Source organism: Pristiophorus japonicus, chromosome 8 (assembly GCF_044704955.1).
Source record: "Pristiophorus japonicus isolate sPriJap1 chromosome 8, sPriJap1.hap1, whole genome shotgun sequence".
Classification (NCBI taxonomy): Eukaryota; Metazoa; Chordata; class Chondrichthyes; family Pristiophoridae; genus Pristiophorus; species Pristiophorus japonicus.
In genome coordinates, this window is record NC_091984.1 from 159,990,496 (window position 1) to 160,008,325 (window position 17,830).

Below are 17,830 nucleotides of genomic sequence, written 5' to 3' on the forward strand. Positions count from 1 at the left end.
ATCAGGTGACTGAACAGTCCAATACGGGAATTACAGTCTTTGTCACAGGTGGGACAGACAGTCGTTGGAGGAAAGGGCGGGTGGGGAGTCTTTAAAAAAGGGGGACAAGTCCAACTGCAGCAACTACAGAGGAATCTCCCTGTTATCAGCCACTGGGAAAGTCACCACTAGAGTCCTCCTCAACTGTCTTCTCCCTGCGGCTGAGGAGCTCCTCCCAGAGTCACAGTGCGGATTCCATCGGACATGATCTTTACGGTGCAACAACTGCAAGAGAAATGCAGGGAACAGCACCAACCCTTGTACATGGCCTTCTTTGACCTCACAAAGGCCTTTGACACTGTTAACCGCGAGGGACTTTTCCATTTCGGCTGCCCCCAAAAGTTTGTCGCCATCTTCCGCCTGCTCCACGATGACAGTAAGTGCACACTGGAGCTTGCAAAGGTGTTTGCTGATCGCGAACAATAACAGGCCGTTTCAATACTGCTGCACATTTCAGGGTCACAGTGAACGAGTGGAGCGTTGAAACAAAGGCAGACCTCAGGGAACGAGAATTTCCTTGGGCCTTACTGTTGCTGCAGGGTCAGTCAAGCCCAATATCAAACTCCTGATGGACGTGGTAAAAGATGCCAAAGCTGTGCGACATCTTCAGCAACCCTGCAGACGGAGCACAGCGCAGATACACCTGGTCGAGACCAGACGGGTCCGTCCATTCCAGAATAGACTTTCTGTTTGTGTCCCACACACTCAAGGTCAGATCCACCGACATCACGCCAGTGTTCTTCTCTGACCACTGCCTCCTACTGGCTGACTACCTTCCACAGGAAGACCAGAAAGTTGGCAGGAGGATATGGAAGCTCAACGTGAAACTGTTGACCCCAGAAAATGTTGAGGAACTCAAGAGGGATTTACAAAGGTTTAAGAACCGTAAAACCCCTCTGTGATTCCCCGATGCACTGGTGGGAAACAATCAAGACAAACATCAAGAAGTTCTTCATCCTCAAAGGTGTTCAGAAGGCGAGAGGGAGACAGAGGGAATTGTCCCAGCTCCAGAAGAGTATGCAAAACCTGCTCCTGCTGCAGTTAATGGGAGTCGATATGTCGTGGAGGAACTCCAAGAGGTGAAGGGACAGCAAGCCTCGCTCTTTGCCTCAGAATCCTCCAAAATCATCTTCCGCTCCGTCGAGCAGGATGAGATGTGTTCGTGTTTCTTCTTCCAAAAGGTACACGGGGAGCTCTGTGATCACTAGCCTAAAGGAAGAAGGTGGTTCTGTGACTTCTTCGCAGCCCGACATGCTGAGGATCAGCAAATCCTTCTATGCCGGCTGTACGACATCAAGCCCACAGACTGCGCGGCCTCCAGGATCAAGAGGTATGGTGAGAAAGCAGGAATGGGGTACTGAAGTTGCATGCTCAGCCATGAACTAATTGAATGGCGGTGCAGGCTCGAAGGGCCGAGTAGCCTACTCCTGCACCTATTTTCTATGTTTTCTATGTTTCCTGTCGTCTATCTCAGAGATCTTAGACGACAGCGAGTGGGAGAGTCTCGACCACCCGTTAACTCTGGACGAGCTGACAAAGGCCATCCGGTCCCTCGCAACGAGTAAAACTCCTGAAAGCGACGGCTTACCGGTCGAGTTGTATTCGGCTCTGTGGGACTGGATGGGCCCAGACCTGTTGGAAGTGTACAGGGGTATGCTTCTGGCCGGCAGCATGTCAGAATCAATGAGGAAAGGCATCATCACCCTCATCTACAAGCAGAAGGGGGAAGAGGGAGGAAATCAAAAACTGGCGGCCCACCTCGCTGCTCAATGTGGACAACAAGATCCTGTCGAAGGTCATTGCAAACAGGATGAAGTCTGCTCTGGAGCTGGTGATCCACCCGGACCAGACGTGCACTGTCCCCGACAGGAAGATCTCTGATAGCCTCGCGCTACTCAGGGGTACGATTGCCTACGTGCGGGACAGGAGGGTGGACACCTGCTTAATCAGCTTGGACCAGGAGAAGGCCTTTGACAGGATACCGCACACGTACCTGATGGACGTGCTCTCCAAGATGGGGTTTGGGAAGGGTATCCGCAATTGGATCCAACTGCTCTACACAGACATCAGTAGCACAGTTCTAATCAACGGGTGGAAAACTGAAAGTTTTCCGATCAGGTCTAGAGTCAGGCAAGGCTGTCCCCTCTCCTCTGACTTGTTTGTGTTCTGTCTTGAGCCTTTTGCCGAGTTATTAGGGGGGTGACAATCCCAGGCAGTGGAGGATGCGGGCATTAGGGGGGTGACAATCCCAGGCAGTGGAGGCGCTCAGGTCAAGACTTCCCTGTACATGGACGACGTCACAGTCTTGCTCGGATCCGCAGTCGGTTCGTGGATTGCTCACAATGTGTGACCAGTTTGAACTAGCCTCGGGGGCGAAGGTAAATCGCAGCAAAAGCGAGGCCATGCTCTTTGGAAGCTGATCCGATCGATCCTTTATTTCCTTCACCGTGAAGTCAGATTACCTGAAGGTTTTGGGAATATGGTTCGGAGCAGACGGGGCATGCGTCAAAAACTGGAAGGAGCGTATCGCTAAAGCCAAACATAAACTGGGATGGTGGAAGCTGCGCTCACTCTCCATTGCAGGAAAGAACCTGGTCATCAGGAGTGAGGTGCTCTCGGTGTTGTCGTGCGTGGCGCAGGTCTGGCCCATCCTGTGCCGTAGTAGTCACCCGAGCCGCCTTCCATTTCGTCTGGAGATCAAAAATGGACCGTATCCGCAGAGACGCGATGTACAAATCTGATGGTCACCTTTGTGTGCGGCTGCATCAAGCTGTGCATAGACCCTTTGTACGCAAACACCGAGTGTCAGTACGTGCTGAGATTCTATCTGTCCCGGTGTTGCAAAGGATGGGTCTGGCCAGGCTGCCGTGGAACGCTCCAACCAGTTGGACCATGCCTCAGCACCTGTCCTTTGTGGAAAAGTTTTTCAAGAAAAACACCTTTGACCACAAGGCCATAAAGCAGTGGTCGGCACGCAAGGTCCTGGACGCCCTACAAAAGAAGGAGATGATGGATCCTGTCGGACGGTTCCCCGAACAGACTGTCGAACTCGTTTGGCAGAATGTCTCATCGCCAGAGCTTTCACACAAGCACCAAGATGTAACTTGGTTGGTGGTGAGAAGGGCTCTACCCGTCAGAGCCTTCATGCACAGCCGGGGTTTCAGAGACACAGCACTCTGCCCCCGAGTTGGCTGTCGTGCAGACGTGACTGTCATCCATCTCCTTTGGGACTGCCCCTTTGCAGGTCTGGAAGGAGATGCAGTGGTTGCTGTTGAGGTTCATCCCAAGCAGCTCCGTAACACAGGACTTTGTGCTCTGCGGAATGTTCCCAGGGACACACACCGAGACAGACATCATCTGCTGCTGGAGAGCCATCAACTCGGTGAAAGACGCACTTTGGTCTTCCCGAAACTTGCTGGTCTTCCAGAGCAAGGAGATGTCCACGGCCGAGTGTTGCAGACTGGCGCAATCCAAGGTCCAGGAGTACGCGCTGAGGGACGCACTAAAGATTGGTGCAGTCGCCGCAAAGGCACGATGGGGAAGAGCCACATTTTAAGGCCCGTCCGCCACGGTAAACCCAGGAGATGGAATCAGACCCCCCTCGGGCTGTACTTGTTAATCTGCTTGTATACATAGAGCACCATGTACTGAAAAACACCCATGTTGTGCCATGTATAATGAAAGTCTCTGCATTGTTTAGTAACTTGTAAAGAAATGTAAATGTATCCCCATCCGGTCCGTGTACTGCTTTCGTCTGCATAGTGCTACATGTAACGTGATTCGTGATCGATATTGAAATGTATCCTGGAATCTAATGTAAACCTGTTCTCATCTGCTCCATGTAATGCCCTCATTTGCACAGTACTGCATGTAACGTGATTTACGGATTGTACTAAACTGTACCTTGAAATGAAATGCAACCTAGTACATTGTATGGAACTGCTGTCAGCATCCAAACAAATTGTATGGAATTGCTGACCGCAAGGTACTGAACTATTTTCCAATGTATTGTGAAAACTTTATATGAATAAAGTTTTTTGAAATTTTTTTTTACAGGAATGTTATCCCTGTAAACATGTCAAGCACATCCTCCTCACGTGTTACAGTCCATAAACTTGTGGAGACTGAAGGAAGGTGTTCAGGTTCTGGGTTTTAGGTCCTTCATTGAAACACCCGAGATCGTTTTAACGTGGAAACAAGTCATCCTCGATTAGAGGGACTGCCTATGATGATGATGATGAAAACCCATTCAACCCGATTGCTGTGATCATAGAAATTTACAGCACGGAAGGAGGCCATTTCGGCCCATCGTGTCCACGCCGGCAAACAAAGAGCTACCCAGCCTAATCCCACTTTCCAGCTCTTGGCCTTGTAGGTTACGGCACTTCAAGTGCACATCCAAGTACTTTTTAAATTGTGGTGAGGGTTTCTGCCTCTACCACCCTTTTAGGCAGTGAGTTCTAGACCCCCACCACCCTCTGGGTGAAGACAGTTCCCCTCAAATCCCCTCTCAACCTCCGTTCAATTACTTTAAATCTATGCCCCCTGGTTGTTGACCCCTCTGCTAAGGGAAATAGGTCCTTCATATCCATTCTATCTAGACCCTACATAATTTTATACACCTCAATCAGGTCTTCCCTCAGCCTCCTCTGTTCCAAAGAAAACAAACCCAACCTACCTAATTTTCCTCATAGCTAAAATTCTCCAGTCGAGGCAACAGCCTCGTAACTCTCCTCTGTACCCTCTCTAATGCAATCACATCTTTCTTGTAATGTGGTGACCAGAACTGCACGCAGTACTCTAGCTGCGGCCCAACCACTGGTTTATATAGTTCAAGCATAATCTCCCTGCTCTTGTATTCTATGCCTCGGCTAATAAAGGCAAGTATTCCGTATGCCTTCTTAACCACCTTATCTACCTGGCTTGCTACCTTCAGGGATCTGTGGACCTGCACTCCTCTACACTTCTCAGTGTCCTACCATTTACAGTGTATTCCCTTGCCTTGTTAGCCCTCCCCAAATGCATTACCTCACACTTACCCGATGGGCACAGTCACTGAATGACTTGCAGCCTGTCGCATCAAACTGCCATGAGAAAGGGGGCGTCAGACAAGGTCGACATCTCTACAGTGGCCATATTGACAGATTGCACCTCACCCAACATACCCAACAGCACCACCTCCGGAACCCAGCAATACTGAGGAACCCTGCTTGCACTCCCCACCAGGTCCCCACATTCCCATCCTGTGCCCCATAGTCACCTCTATGATATGAACATAAACAAGGGTCCGAGCCTAACAAGAAACCTGCCAAGGTCTTGCAACAGTGTCTGCATCAGAAGCTGTCTCATCTTTAAACCTGTTTGCGGCAGCCTTGAACAGGGTCGCCTCTCCCTCAATAAACCTTGGCCTGCTAAACGAGCGAAGAGTCATCAAACTCATCGACCTCCCACAGCTTCCCTTTTGCTCCGCTGTTTTAGGAACACCCATTTTAAATAACTCTTCTCTTTTGAGTGTCTTAAAAATGTTCCTGGGATGGCAGGACTGTCGTATGAGGAACGATTGGGTCGACTAGGCCTGTATTCACTCGAGTTTTGAAGGAGAGGGGATCTCATTGAAATGTATAAAATTCTGACTGGGATCGATAGACTGGATGTGGGGAGGATGTTTCCCCTGGCTGGGAAGTCTAGAACAAGGAGTCACAGTCTCAGGATACGGAGTAGGAAATTTAGGACTGAGATGAGGAGAAATGTTTTCACTCAAAGGGTGGTGAACCTGTGGAATTCTCTACCACAGAAGGCTGTGGAGGCCAAGTCACTGAATATATTTAAGAGGGAGGTAGATAGATTTCTAGACACAAAAGGCATCAAGGGGTATGGTGTTGAGATAGAGGATCAGCCATGATCATATTGAATGGCGGTGCAGGCTCAAAGGGCCGAATGGCCTACTGGTCCTATTTTCTATGTTTCTATGTCAGCGAGCGAATGACAGGACTCCATCCGCACATATGCCAGTGTCCAGTCTGCACAAGCTGCAAGAGGCCGGTGGCGCAGTGTTTCTTATTGTTGCGCTAATTCAGTAACTGAGGCTTGTAAGAAGCTGCAATGACACGAGTTCCGCAATTAGATTCATTCAGAGCAAACCAAACCCAAGCAGAATAAAAGGCCTCCTGTTCCATATGCTCAGCCAGCACCCTTGTGCCCATTTTCCTGCTTGTCGGCACCTGAACGAGGTCAAACCCGCTGTGGCCGCTTCTGTTCTGCACGTCTGGGTTTGGCTGTTGTCTTCCATTTCTGCACCCATCATTTTCCATCCGTGAACCAGAGCTGGCCGCAGATCGCAGGCTGGGGAGCGCAAAAATGGGAAACCCAAGACACTAGGTAGGCAACACGAGTTGTGCTCATCTCGAATCAAGGCCAGAGTGATTCTGCCCACACGTGTGAACGCACGGTGCAACGTGCCCACACGTGTGAACACACGGTGCAACGTGTGAACGCACGGTGCAACGTGCCCACACGTGTGAACACACGGTGCAACGTGTGAACGCACGGTGCAACGTGCCCACACGTGTGAACACACGGTGCAACGTGCCCACACGAGTGAACACATGGTGCAACATGCCCACACATGTGAGCGTGGTGCAACAGGCCCACACGTGTGAATGTGGTACAACGTGCCGTGAACGCATGGTACAACGAGCCCACACGTGTGAACACATGGTACAACGGGCCCACACGTGTGAACACATGGTACAACGGGCCCACACGTGTGAATACACGGTAAAACGGGCCCACACGTGAACACGCGGTACAATGGGCCAACACGTGTGAACATGCGATACAATGGGCCCACACATGTGAACACGCGGTACAATGGGCCCACACGTGTGAACATGCGGTACAACGCGCCATGGGCTCTAGAACTTCAGAACCTCCCCATTCTACCTCCAATGCTGATAACATCAAACTGACCATTATCCTACCTTAGTGATCAGGATTCTGTACTTTTCCAGCATCGCTTGATTGTCGTGGCAACCTGACAACAGCTGCCAAACCTCTGCTCTGAGCGCTTCCGGAACACCACTCCTGACGAGGGCAGGCAGCCCCTTGGGCCTGGCAGCCAGGTTGCTGTGCCTGAAGGAAGAGACGCCGTCAACAGGCAGATCACAAGTCACAAATTAACGTTACCGCTTGGTCCTAATAAATCGTCAATACCTGGGTCGATCTGGCAAAGACCTTGCTCACAGATGGTAAATGAAATAAAAATGCTGCCCCCGCCCACCCCCCCCACACTTGTTTTTAGCCCACTCTCAAAAGCTCCATGCCTATATCGGCCTGATCAGTCACATGGTCAGCACAGTCCATTAAATGGTGTCAGCCGTGGCTTCGTGAGCAGCACTCTCACTTTCTAGTCAGAAGGTCGTGAGACCAGGCCCTCAAAGCTCATGGTCTACAGGGCTGTAGTGATACCCGCCCTCCTGTATGGTTCAGAGACATAGACCATGTACAGTAGACACCTCAAGTCGCTGGAGAAATACCACCGATGATGTCTCCGCAAGATCCTACAAATCCCCTGGGTGGACAGATGCACCAATGTTAGCGTCCTCAACCAGGCCAACATCCTCAGCATTGAAGCACTGACCACACTTGATCAGCTCCGCAGGGCAGGCCACATTGTTCGCATGCCAGAGATGAGACTCCCAAAGCAAGCGCTCTACTCGGAATTCCTTCACAGCAAACGAGCCAAAGGTGGGCAGCGGAATCGTTACAAGAACACCCTCAAAGCCTCCCTGATAAAGTGCAACATCCCCACTGACACCTGGGAGTCCCTGGCCAAAGGCCGCCCTAAGTGGAGGAAGTGCATCCGGGAGGGCGCTGAGCACCTCGAGTCTCATCGCCAAGAGCATGCAGAAACCAAGTGCAGCCAGCAGAAAGAGCGTGCGGCAAACCAGTCCCACCCACCCTTTCCCTCAACGACTATCTGTCCCACCTGTGACAGGGACTGTGGTTCTCGTATTGGAATGTTCAGCCACCTAAGGACTCATTTTTAGAGTGGAAGCAAGTCTTCCTAGATTCCAAGGGACTGCCTAGGATGATGATGATGGGTCCAAACCAATGTTCCCCCTGGTGTTTTTGGGGGTGCATCCCATTCACAGTTTCGGGCATATGCGAAACTTAACACTGAAAAAGCTGGTCCCGGGCTGCATGGGACCGGCACAGAGCTGTGCGACCATGTAGCTTAGAGGGAAAGTTAATCCTAACCACAGTCCAGAGACTTGAGCACATAATCCAGGCCGACACTCCCAGGGCAGTCCTGAGGGAGTGCTGCGCTGTCGGAGGTGCCGTCTTTCGATTGACACAATGAACTGAGGCTCCGTCTACCCTCTCAGTTGGAAAGCAAAAGATCCCATGGCACTATTCGAGGTTGAGGGATAAATGTTAAACGGGGCCTCGGTTTAACATCTCATCTGAAAGACGGCACCTACGCCAGTGCAGCGCTCCCTCAGCACTGCACTGGAGTGTCAACACAAGTCTCTGAAGTGGGACTTGAATCCAGGACCTTCTGACTCAGAGGCGCGAATGCTACCAATGGCTGACACTTGTATAAAAAATGTCTAAAAGGGTCTGTGCAGGGGTGGAAGGGGCAGGAAAATAAAATTTGTTTATGGAGTAAGCAGAACAATGGGACTGTGCAAAATCAGCCCAGCAAGGAGCCTGAATTCAGCACAGGCGAGAAGAGCCGAATTGCCAGCTCCTCTGCTGGGCTCCAGGTGAAGAGCAATGTCCGACACCGATTTAGTCCCTTTAAGGATCAAAAGCCTGCACCTTTCAACCATGGGGATGGCAGCAGCTTCTTGATAACCTTTCGAACATACCGGAGGCACAGCTTTAATTCTCAAGGCGCGTCACACTTCCAGAAATCTCTGCAACTGCTGAGGATAATATTCAACTTGTTTGATGAACCTCCTTCAGGATTTCTGCTCACATGTGGTATCTCGAGGTGAAGCCTCAGTCTAACTGGGAATTATTGCCTGTGATCAATTGCACGATGCCACAGGCAGCAAGTGCGCAATTTGCAAAAAGCTGACTGACTTTTTTTTTTAAACTGCTCTGTATTTCTGAAAACAGAAGACCTTGAACGATTTACCTCACAATCACTGCAATCAACGCAGGTAGAGAGAGAGCGTGAGGAGGGAGCGAGGGGGACAGTGAGCGAAGGGGAGGGCGCGAGGGAATGGGGGGGAGCGAGCGAGAGGGCGAGCGGGAGGGGGAAGGGTAAGGTGCAGAGCAGGGGAAAGGGCGAGGGAGAACAGGAGAGAGGGCGAGGGAGGGCGACCAGTGAGAGGGCGGGAGAGGGCGAGGGCGAGAGATGGCGGGAGAGGGCGAGGGAGGGAGAGGGCGAGGGAGGGCGAGGGAGGGAGAGGGCGAGGGAGGGAGAGGGCGAGGGAGGGGGCGAGGGAGGGCGGGGGAGAGGGCGCGGGAGGGCGGGGGAGAGGGCGAGGGAGGGCGGGGGAGAGGGCGAGGGAGGGCGGGGGAGAGGGCGAGGGAGGGCGGGGGAGGGCGGGGGAGAGGGCGAGGGAGGGCAGGGGAGAGGGCGAGGGAGGGCAGGGGAGAGGGCGAGGGAGGGCAGGGGAGAGGGAGAGGGAGGGCAGGGGAGAGGGCGAGGGAGGGCAGGGGAGAGGGCGAGGGAGGGCAGGGGAGAGGGCGAGGGAGAGCAGGAGAGAGGGCGAGGGAGAGCAGGGGAGAGGGCGAGGGAGGGCAGGGGAGAGGGCGAGGGAGAGCAGGGGAGAGGGCGAGGGAGAGCAGGGGAGAGGGCGAGGGAGAGCAGGGGAGAGGGCGAGGGAGAGCAGGGGAGAGGGCGAGGGAGAGCAGGGGAGAGGGCGAGGGAGAGCAGGGGAGAGGGCGAGGGAGAGCAGGGGAGAGGGCGAGGGCGAGCAGGGGAGAGGGCGAGCAGGGGAGAGGGCGAGGGAGAGCAGGGGAGAGGGCGAGGGAGAGCAGGGGAGAGGGCGAGGGAGAGCAGGGGAGAGGGCGAGGGAGAGCAGGGGAGAGGGCGAGGGAGAGCAGGGGAGAGGGCGAGGGAGAGCAGGGGAGCGGGCGAGGGAGAGCAGGGGAGCGGGCGAGGGAGAGCAGGGGAGAGGGCGAGGGAGAGCAGGGAAGAGGGCGAGGGAGAGCAGGGGAGAGGGCGAGGGAGAGCAGGAGAGAGGGCGAGGGAGAGCAGGAGAGAGGGCGAGGGAGAGCAGGAGAGAGGGCGAGGGAGAGCAGGGGAGAGGGTGAGAGTGGGAGCGAGCTCGAGAACAATAGAACTGGGACCCTAGAGCTCTTCAGGGAGCAGCCACACCAGATGGAGACATTACTGGAAATCAATACATCTCTCTCTTTCTCCCCACCCCCCAACAATTAGCTCAACAAAGACTAAAACACAGATTAGCAAAGAAAAACATATTGGCTTGTTAATGTCCAATAAACGTACCCTGTGGCAGAATGCAGATTGAATACCTTGTGGATAATTATGGTACTCACCATCTGTGCAGCAATTCTCCCCACGATTCAAGGATTTTCTCGGGACAGTCCTTGGAAACGTCCCCGGTGCCACTCGACAGTTCATTATCACTGTCTGCAAGGCAGCAGGAAAAGAGACTTGTTCAGCTGTGTACCATCAGACAGACCGCAAGTTTTTATACTGGGGGAATCACAGGGGATGCCAAGACCATCAGATTTGATGGCCTCAGTCTTTCTTATTCTGTTGTTACTATATACCAATTTAAAAAAACTTTTGCCACAATGACAGATCTTCTTCAATAAAATTTCTCCTTTAGGTCGCTGACACATTTAGGAACGATTATAATCCTGCCTGCCTGGTGCAACCTGGCTGGCAGTTAAAATCGAGCAGAAGTCTTATCTACTGATGTCCCACTCCACTCGGGTCAATGTTAGCCTGCCAAGCAGGCAGGACACACACCTGGCCGAAACCAGCGGGCAGGGGCTGTTATAAATGCAGGCTATAGATATACTCTCTGTGTAATCACTGTATAGTTGCATAAGATGGAGACTTGTTACCTGATGTACTATCTATAAGGTTTACACTGTGTATATACTATACTAGCACCACTAGAGGGTGCAACTGGTGGAGACCAGGGTTTCCTGCCCCTGTGACAGAGGCTGTCCACCAGAGGGCACTGCGGTGGGAGACCTGAGGGTCACCTGCATAGGTGTGCAGGGCCCAGTACAAAAGGCTGCCCACCATGCTTGTGCCTTTCTCTGGAGTTACGAATAAAGGACCAAGGTCACTACAGTTTGAGTACAACACATTGCCTCATGGAGTCATTCATAAGTGCATTACAGACATAACAGGGGCCTTCATTAAATATGCAGATGAGGTCATCGGAGTCCGGCTGTTATTTTAACCTGTGATCTGATTGCAACAACTGTTGTGGTATTCCCACCAGGTGAAGCAGCGAAGTGGAGTCGCGATCCTACAGGCCCAAATGGGTCACTTCTATTGTTTTTTTTTAAAAAAGGCTACTAATGCAAAAGAAAGAGGTGCCAAGGGAAATAACTCCGAACTCCGCCATCCCTTCGTGGAAAAGGGAGCCACCAATGGACTAATAGCTGGAGATACAATCTCTGTAGAACGACGTACGGTATGAAATAACGAGTCCATGTCAGAGAATTTTGCAACCCGACATAAGTAACTTTTTTCACAACCAGATGATTGAGCATATGATCCAGAACTTCCTGGATCAAGTTTCAACTCCAACTCCCACCACCACAAGCGAGGTTAACCAATCCTCCACTCCACTGCTCTCCCGACACCGTAAAAGGCAGGACATGGTGAATGGTTGCGTACCGTCTATGAGTGAATGGTTGGGTATTTTAGCTAGGGGAGTGGGTGAATGGTTGGGTATTGGAGCAGGGAGTGGATGAATGGTTGGGTATTGTGGCTGTGAGGGGAATGGGTGAATGGTTGGTATTGGAGCCAGTGGGGAGTGGGCAAATGGTGGGGTATTGTGGCTATGGGGGGAGTGGGTGAATGGTTGGGTATTGGAGCCGGAGGGGGGGCAGGTGGATGTCAAGGCAGAGGAGATTTACTAAAATGATACCAGAGATGCGGGACTTCAGTTATGTGGAGAGAGAAACTGGGGTGTTCTCCTTGTAGCAGAGCAGGATAAGAGATTTGATGGAGGCGTTCAGAATCATGAATGGTTTCGATAGAGCAAATAAGAATAAACTGTTTCCAACAGCCCAGAACTGGACACAATCCAGCTGAGGCCTAACCTGTGATGTATAAAGGTTTAGCATAACTTTCTTGCCTTTGTGCTCTATACCTATATTAATAAAGCCAAGGAGCCCATATGGTTTTATAACAGCCTTCTCAACTTGTCCCTCCACCTTCAAAGACTCGTAAGTTGAGGAAAAGCATCCGGGAAGGCGCTGAACACCTCGAGTCTCTTCACCGAGAGCAAGCTGAAGCCAAGCGTCGACAGCGGAAGGAGCGTGCGGTAACCCAGGCCCATTGTCCCTCCAACCACCATCTGTCCCACCTGTCACAGAGACTGTAGGTCCCGCATTGGACTCTTCAGTCACCTGAGAACTCATTTCTAGTGTGGAAGCAAGTCTTCCTCAACTCCAAGGGATTGCCTATGATGATGACATACACCCCCAGGTCTCTCTGTTGCTCTACCCCTTTAAGATTGGACCATAAGTGGCAGAAGGATCGGCAACCAGAGGACACAGATTTACGGTGATTGGCAAAAGAACCAGAGGCAACAAGAGGAAATAAAAATGTACACAGCGAGTTATGATCTGGAATGCACTGCCTGAAAGGGTGGTGGAAGGAGATTCAATAATAACTTTCAAAAGGAAATGGATAAATACTTGAAGAGGAAAATGTGCAGGGCTATGGGGAAAGGGCAGGGGAGTGGGACTAATTGGATCGCTCTTTCAAAGAGCTGGCACAATCACGATGGGCCAAATGCCCTCCTTCTGTGCTGTATTATTCTGTATTACTCATAAGTTTGAAAATCACAGAGGTAAACAAGCAAGACTGTGCAGAGTTCTCTGTGCACAAGCATGACAGCTACCCCTACAGCTAAAATCGGCGGCAGCATTCACAGTGCTTAGTGTAATGCTTTTGTCCAAAATGAATAATTCTCAGACTCCTCAGGGATTTTTACAGTGTACCTTAATGTAACTGTTACCGCCCGTGTTGAATTTCTAACTATTATTTTGTATTGCTAGAAGAGCTGCAAAGGTCACAGAGTATTTCTCAACAGGAAAGTCATTAGCTCAGGGACCAGAAAGGTCAGCTGCAGAAACTTTACAAGGTACAAGTTTCTGAGGCAAGCACAACAGGAAACCCAAGTTGTAAGCTGTTTAAAATGGCCAGAGCCATTACATGCAATGACAGACATCCTTGCCATTATTACAGATTGCTGGTCTATTCAATATTGACAAGAGTTCCAGCCTTCTGTGGATGGTTGTTGATTTAAATGCATTTATATAGCGCCTTTCACAACCACCGGATGTCTCAAACGCTTTACAGCCAATGAACATTTTTGGAGTGTAGTCACTGTTGTAATGTGGGAAACGCAGCAGCTAATCTGCGCATAGCAAGCTCCCACAAACAGCATTGTGATGATGACCAGATAATCTGGTTTTGTTATGTTGATTGAGGGATAAATATTGGCCAGGACACCGGGGAGAACTCTCCTGCTCTTCTTCGAAATAGTGCCATGGGATCTTTTACGTCCACCTGAGAGAGCAGACGGTCCTCGGTTTATAATCTCATCCGAAAGACAGCACCTCCGACAGTGCGGCACTCCATCAGAACTGCACTGGAGTGCTCAAGTCCCCAGAGTGGGACTTGAACCCCAACCTTCTGACTCAGAGGTGAGTGTGTTACCCACTGAGCCACAGCTGACAGTCCTAAGGGGATGGCCTCATATTTTCCCCACATCAAACTCCATCTGCCACAGTTTTGCCCACTTACGTATTGCTCCCGCACTAAAATGGAGCAACCTGCCAGCAGATTAAATGAACTCAAAATGAATGTACCTGGCCCTGCTCCATAACAATAGATAATTGAGGATGTAATGAAGAGAGTGGATAAAGGGGAACCAGTACATGTGGTGTAGTTGGACTTCCAGAAGGCATTTGACAAGGTGCCACATAAAAAGTTATTGCACAAGATAAAAGTTCATGGGGTTGGGGGCAATATATTAGCATGGATAGAGGTTTGGGTAACTGACAGAGAGTCGGGATAAATGGTTCATTCTCTGGTTGGCAACCAGTAACTAGTGGTGTGCCGCAGGGATCAGTGCTGGGACCCCAACTATTTACAATCTATATTAACGACTTGGAAGAAGGGACTGAGTGTAATGTAGCCAAGTTTGCTGACGATACAAAAATGGGAGGAAAAGCAATGTGTGAGGAGGACACAAAAAATCTGCAAAAGCACATAGACAGGCTAAGTGAGTGGGCAAGAATTTGGCTGATGGAGTATAATGTTGGAAAGTGTGAGGTCATGCACTTTGGCAGAAAAAAAACCAAACAGCAAGTTATTATTTAAATGGACAAAGATTGTAGTACAGCGGGACCTGGGAGTACTTGTGCATGAAACACAAAAGGATAGTATGCAGGTACAGCAAGTGATCAGGAAGGCCAATGGTATCTTGGCCTTTATTGTAATGGGGATGGAGTATAAAAGCAGGGAAGTCTTGGTACAGCTATACAGGGTATTGGTGAGGTCACACCTGGAATACTGCGTGCAGTTTTGGTTTCTATATTTACGAAAGGATATACTTGCTTTGGAGGCAGTTCAGAGGTTCATTCGGTTGATTTCGGGGATGAGGGGGTTGACTTATGAGGAAAGGTTGAGTAGGTTGGGCCTCTATTCACTGGAATTCAGAAGAATGAGAGGTGATCTTATCGAAAAGTATAAGATTATGAGGGGGCTTGACAAGGTGGATGCAGAGAAGATAGTTCCACTGATGGGGGAGACTCGAACTAGAGGGCACGATCTTAGAATAAGGGGCCGCTCATTTAAAACTGAGAATCTGTGGAATTCGCTGCCTCAGAGAGCTGTGGAAGCTGGGACACTGAATAAATTTAAGACAGAAATAGACAGTTTCTCAAACGATAAGGGTATAAGGGGTTATAGGGAGTGGGCGGGGAAATGGAGCTGAGTCCATGATCAGATCAGCCATGATCTTATTGCATGGCGGAGCAGGCTCGAGGGGCCGTATGGCCTACTCCTGTTCCTATTTCTTATGTTCTTATCATCATCATAGGCAGTGCCTCGGAATCAAGGAAGACTTGTTTCCACTCTTAACATGAGTCCTTAGGTGGCTGAGCAGTCCAATATGAGAACCACAGTCCCTGTCACAGGTGAGACAGATAGTCATTGAAGGAAGGGGTGGGTGGGACTGGTTTGCCGTATGCTCTTTCCGCTGCCTGCGCTTGGTTTCTGCATGCTCTCGGCGATGAGACTCGAGGTGCTCAGTGCCCTCCCAGATGCACTTCCTCCACTTAGGGCAGTCTTTGGCCAGGGACTCCCAGGTGTTAGTGGGGACGTTGCACTTTGTCAGGGAGGCTTTGAGGGTGTCTTGTATTGTAACAATGGAATAACTCCAGTGATTACCATGCACACAATACCTAACGATGGGCACTCTAGAACGATGGCTGAAGGAGTCATTTGTGCTTCACTTGTAGTACACGTGCAAGGTACAGATCTGGTGAAGGGGCAATGAGAGCACAAAGACATGTGTGTGTTCAGCCAGCAATCTAGTGCAGGTGAGTGAAGCAATAAAGCCGTGCTGCACTGCTCTATTTTTCAGTTCTGAACAGATGGAAACATATCTATAAATAGAGGAGTGAAAATTGAGATACAATTACATTAACAGTCTTGATTACATCCCTGAGCTGTCAACGCAATATAAATCCTAGGTGTGAGCTTTTCAAGGCAATTTTCTCTGAAACCATTAGCAGGGCTAAAAGCGAGTAGAATCTGTACATCACTGCTGTTGTTCCATGAGTATCTACATATGGCTGCTCCTGTTGTACGACTATCTGTACATGGCCGCTCCTGTTATACCAGTACCTTTATATGGCTGCCCCTGTTATATGACTATCTGATATATGGCTGCCCCTGTTACATGAGGACTATCTCTATATGGCTGTTCCTGTTATATGAGGACTATCTGTATATGGCTGCTCCTGTTATACGAGGACTATCTGTATATGGAATGCTCCTGTTATACGAGGACTATCAGTATATGACTGCCCCTGTTATACGAGGACTATCAGTATATGACTGCCCCTGTCATACGAGGACTATCAGTATATGGCTGCTCCTGTTATACGAGGACTATCAGTATATGGCTGCTCCTGTTATACGAGGACTATCAGTATATGACTGCCCCTGTTATACGAGGACTATCAGTATATGACTGCCCCTGTCATACGAGGACTATCAGTATATGGCTGCTCCTGTTATACGAGGACTATCTATATATGACTGCCCCTGTCATACGAGGACTATCAGTATATGGCTGCTCCTGTTACACGAAGACTATCTGTATGACTGCTCCTGTTATACGAGGACATACCATTTTCCATTTATTAACCAGACTGTCAGGAGTAGGCTGACTGAGGTAGCCTGTCGAGTCTGCTCTCCGATTCCATCAGCAGACCCGACCGACCGACAGGATTCGAATACCACATCAAGCAGGATCATTTGGTCTTTCTCTCATTTCTAATCTCTCCAAGAAGCAGGAGGATTGAAGTAGAGAGAAAATTAGCAGTCCTTCCAAAAAAAGACATGTTTTAAGGGCGAGGACTCCACTATCTTGGGGTAAAAGCACTTTTGGTTTTCTGCTCAGTGGGCAGCACTCTCACCTGAGTCAGAAGTTGTGGGTTCAAGTCCCAGTCTAGAGACTTGAGCACATAATCCAGACCGATTCTCCAGTGCAGCGCTGAGGGAGTACTGCGCTGTCAGAGGTGCCATCTTTCGGATGAGACATTAAGCCGAGGCTCCGTCTGTTCTCTCAAGTGGACGGAAAAGATCTCATGGCACTATTTCGAAGTAGTGCAGGGGAGTTATCCCCAGTGTCCTAGCCAATATTTATCCCTCAACCAACACCTAAAACAGATGATCTGGTCATTACTTCATTGCTGTTTGTGGGAGCTTGCTGTGCGCAAAATTAACTGCCATGTATCCTACGTCACAACAGTGACTACACTTTAAAAAGTACTTCATTGGCCGTAAAGCTGTGAGAGGTCCTAAGTTTGTGAAAGGTGCTATGGAAATGCAAGTCTTTCTTTCTTGCTCTTTGGGGTCTACCAGTGGGTGAAACGTATCAGATTTGCTGGTAAGAACTGCAGGGCTCTGGCCAAGCCGCCTGCCACAGGGTCCATGTTTCCAGAGCTTAAATCACTGAATGAAAGGATCACAGAAATTTACAACACAGGAGGCTATTTCAGACCATCGTGTCCGCGACTGCTGACAAAGAGCTATCCAGCCTGTTATGTATTTAACCCCTTGTAACCTGCATTACACCACCACCAGAGGGCCTACCTGTTGAAGTCCCAAGGGATCCCAGCATCCCTTGGGAGCACGGTATATAAACAGGCCACCCACAAGTTACCTGCACTCTGGAGTCGCATTAAAGGAGCTACAGTCACACTTGCTCATTGTACACAGTACTCAGTTTCATCCTTTATTATGAGCATAACAATTGGCGATGAGGTAACGAACAACCACGTGAAAATGCAAAGAACAGTTGGTATCCTGGAG

At 50.1% G+C, this 17,830-nt stretch overlaps 1 protein-coding gene across 4 annotated transcripts in view; it reads right to left on the minus strand.

Annotated features, from left to right (window-relative positions):
* Positions 1-17,830, minus strand: part of rabgap1l (RAB GTPase activating protein 1-like) — a 626,729-nt gene that overhangs the window by 419,970 nt on the left and 188,929 nt on the right. For all 4 annotated transcript variants that reach the window (XM_070887463.1, XM_070887462.1, XM_070887464.1 and 1 more), the window contains 2 exons: positions 10,558-10,651; positions 7,020-7,170 (listed from right to left, as the gene is read on the minus strand). In XM_070887463.1, coding sequence (XP_070743564.1) covers positions 7,020-7,170; positions 10,558-10,651 — 245 coding nt within the window. The remainder of the gene's footprint in view (positions 1-7,019; positions 7,171-10,557; positions 10,652-17,830) is intronic.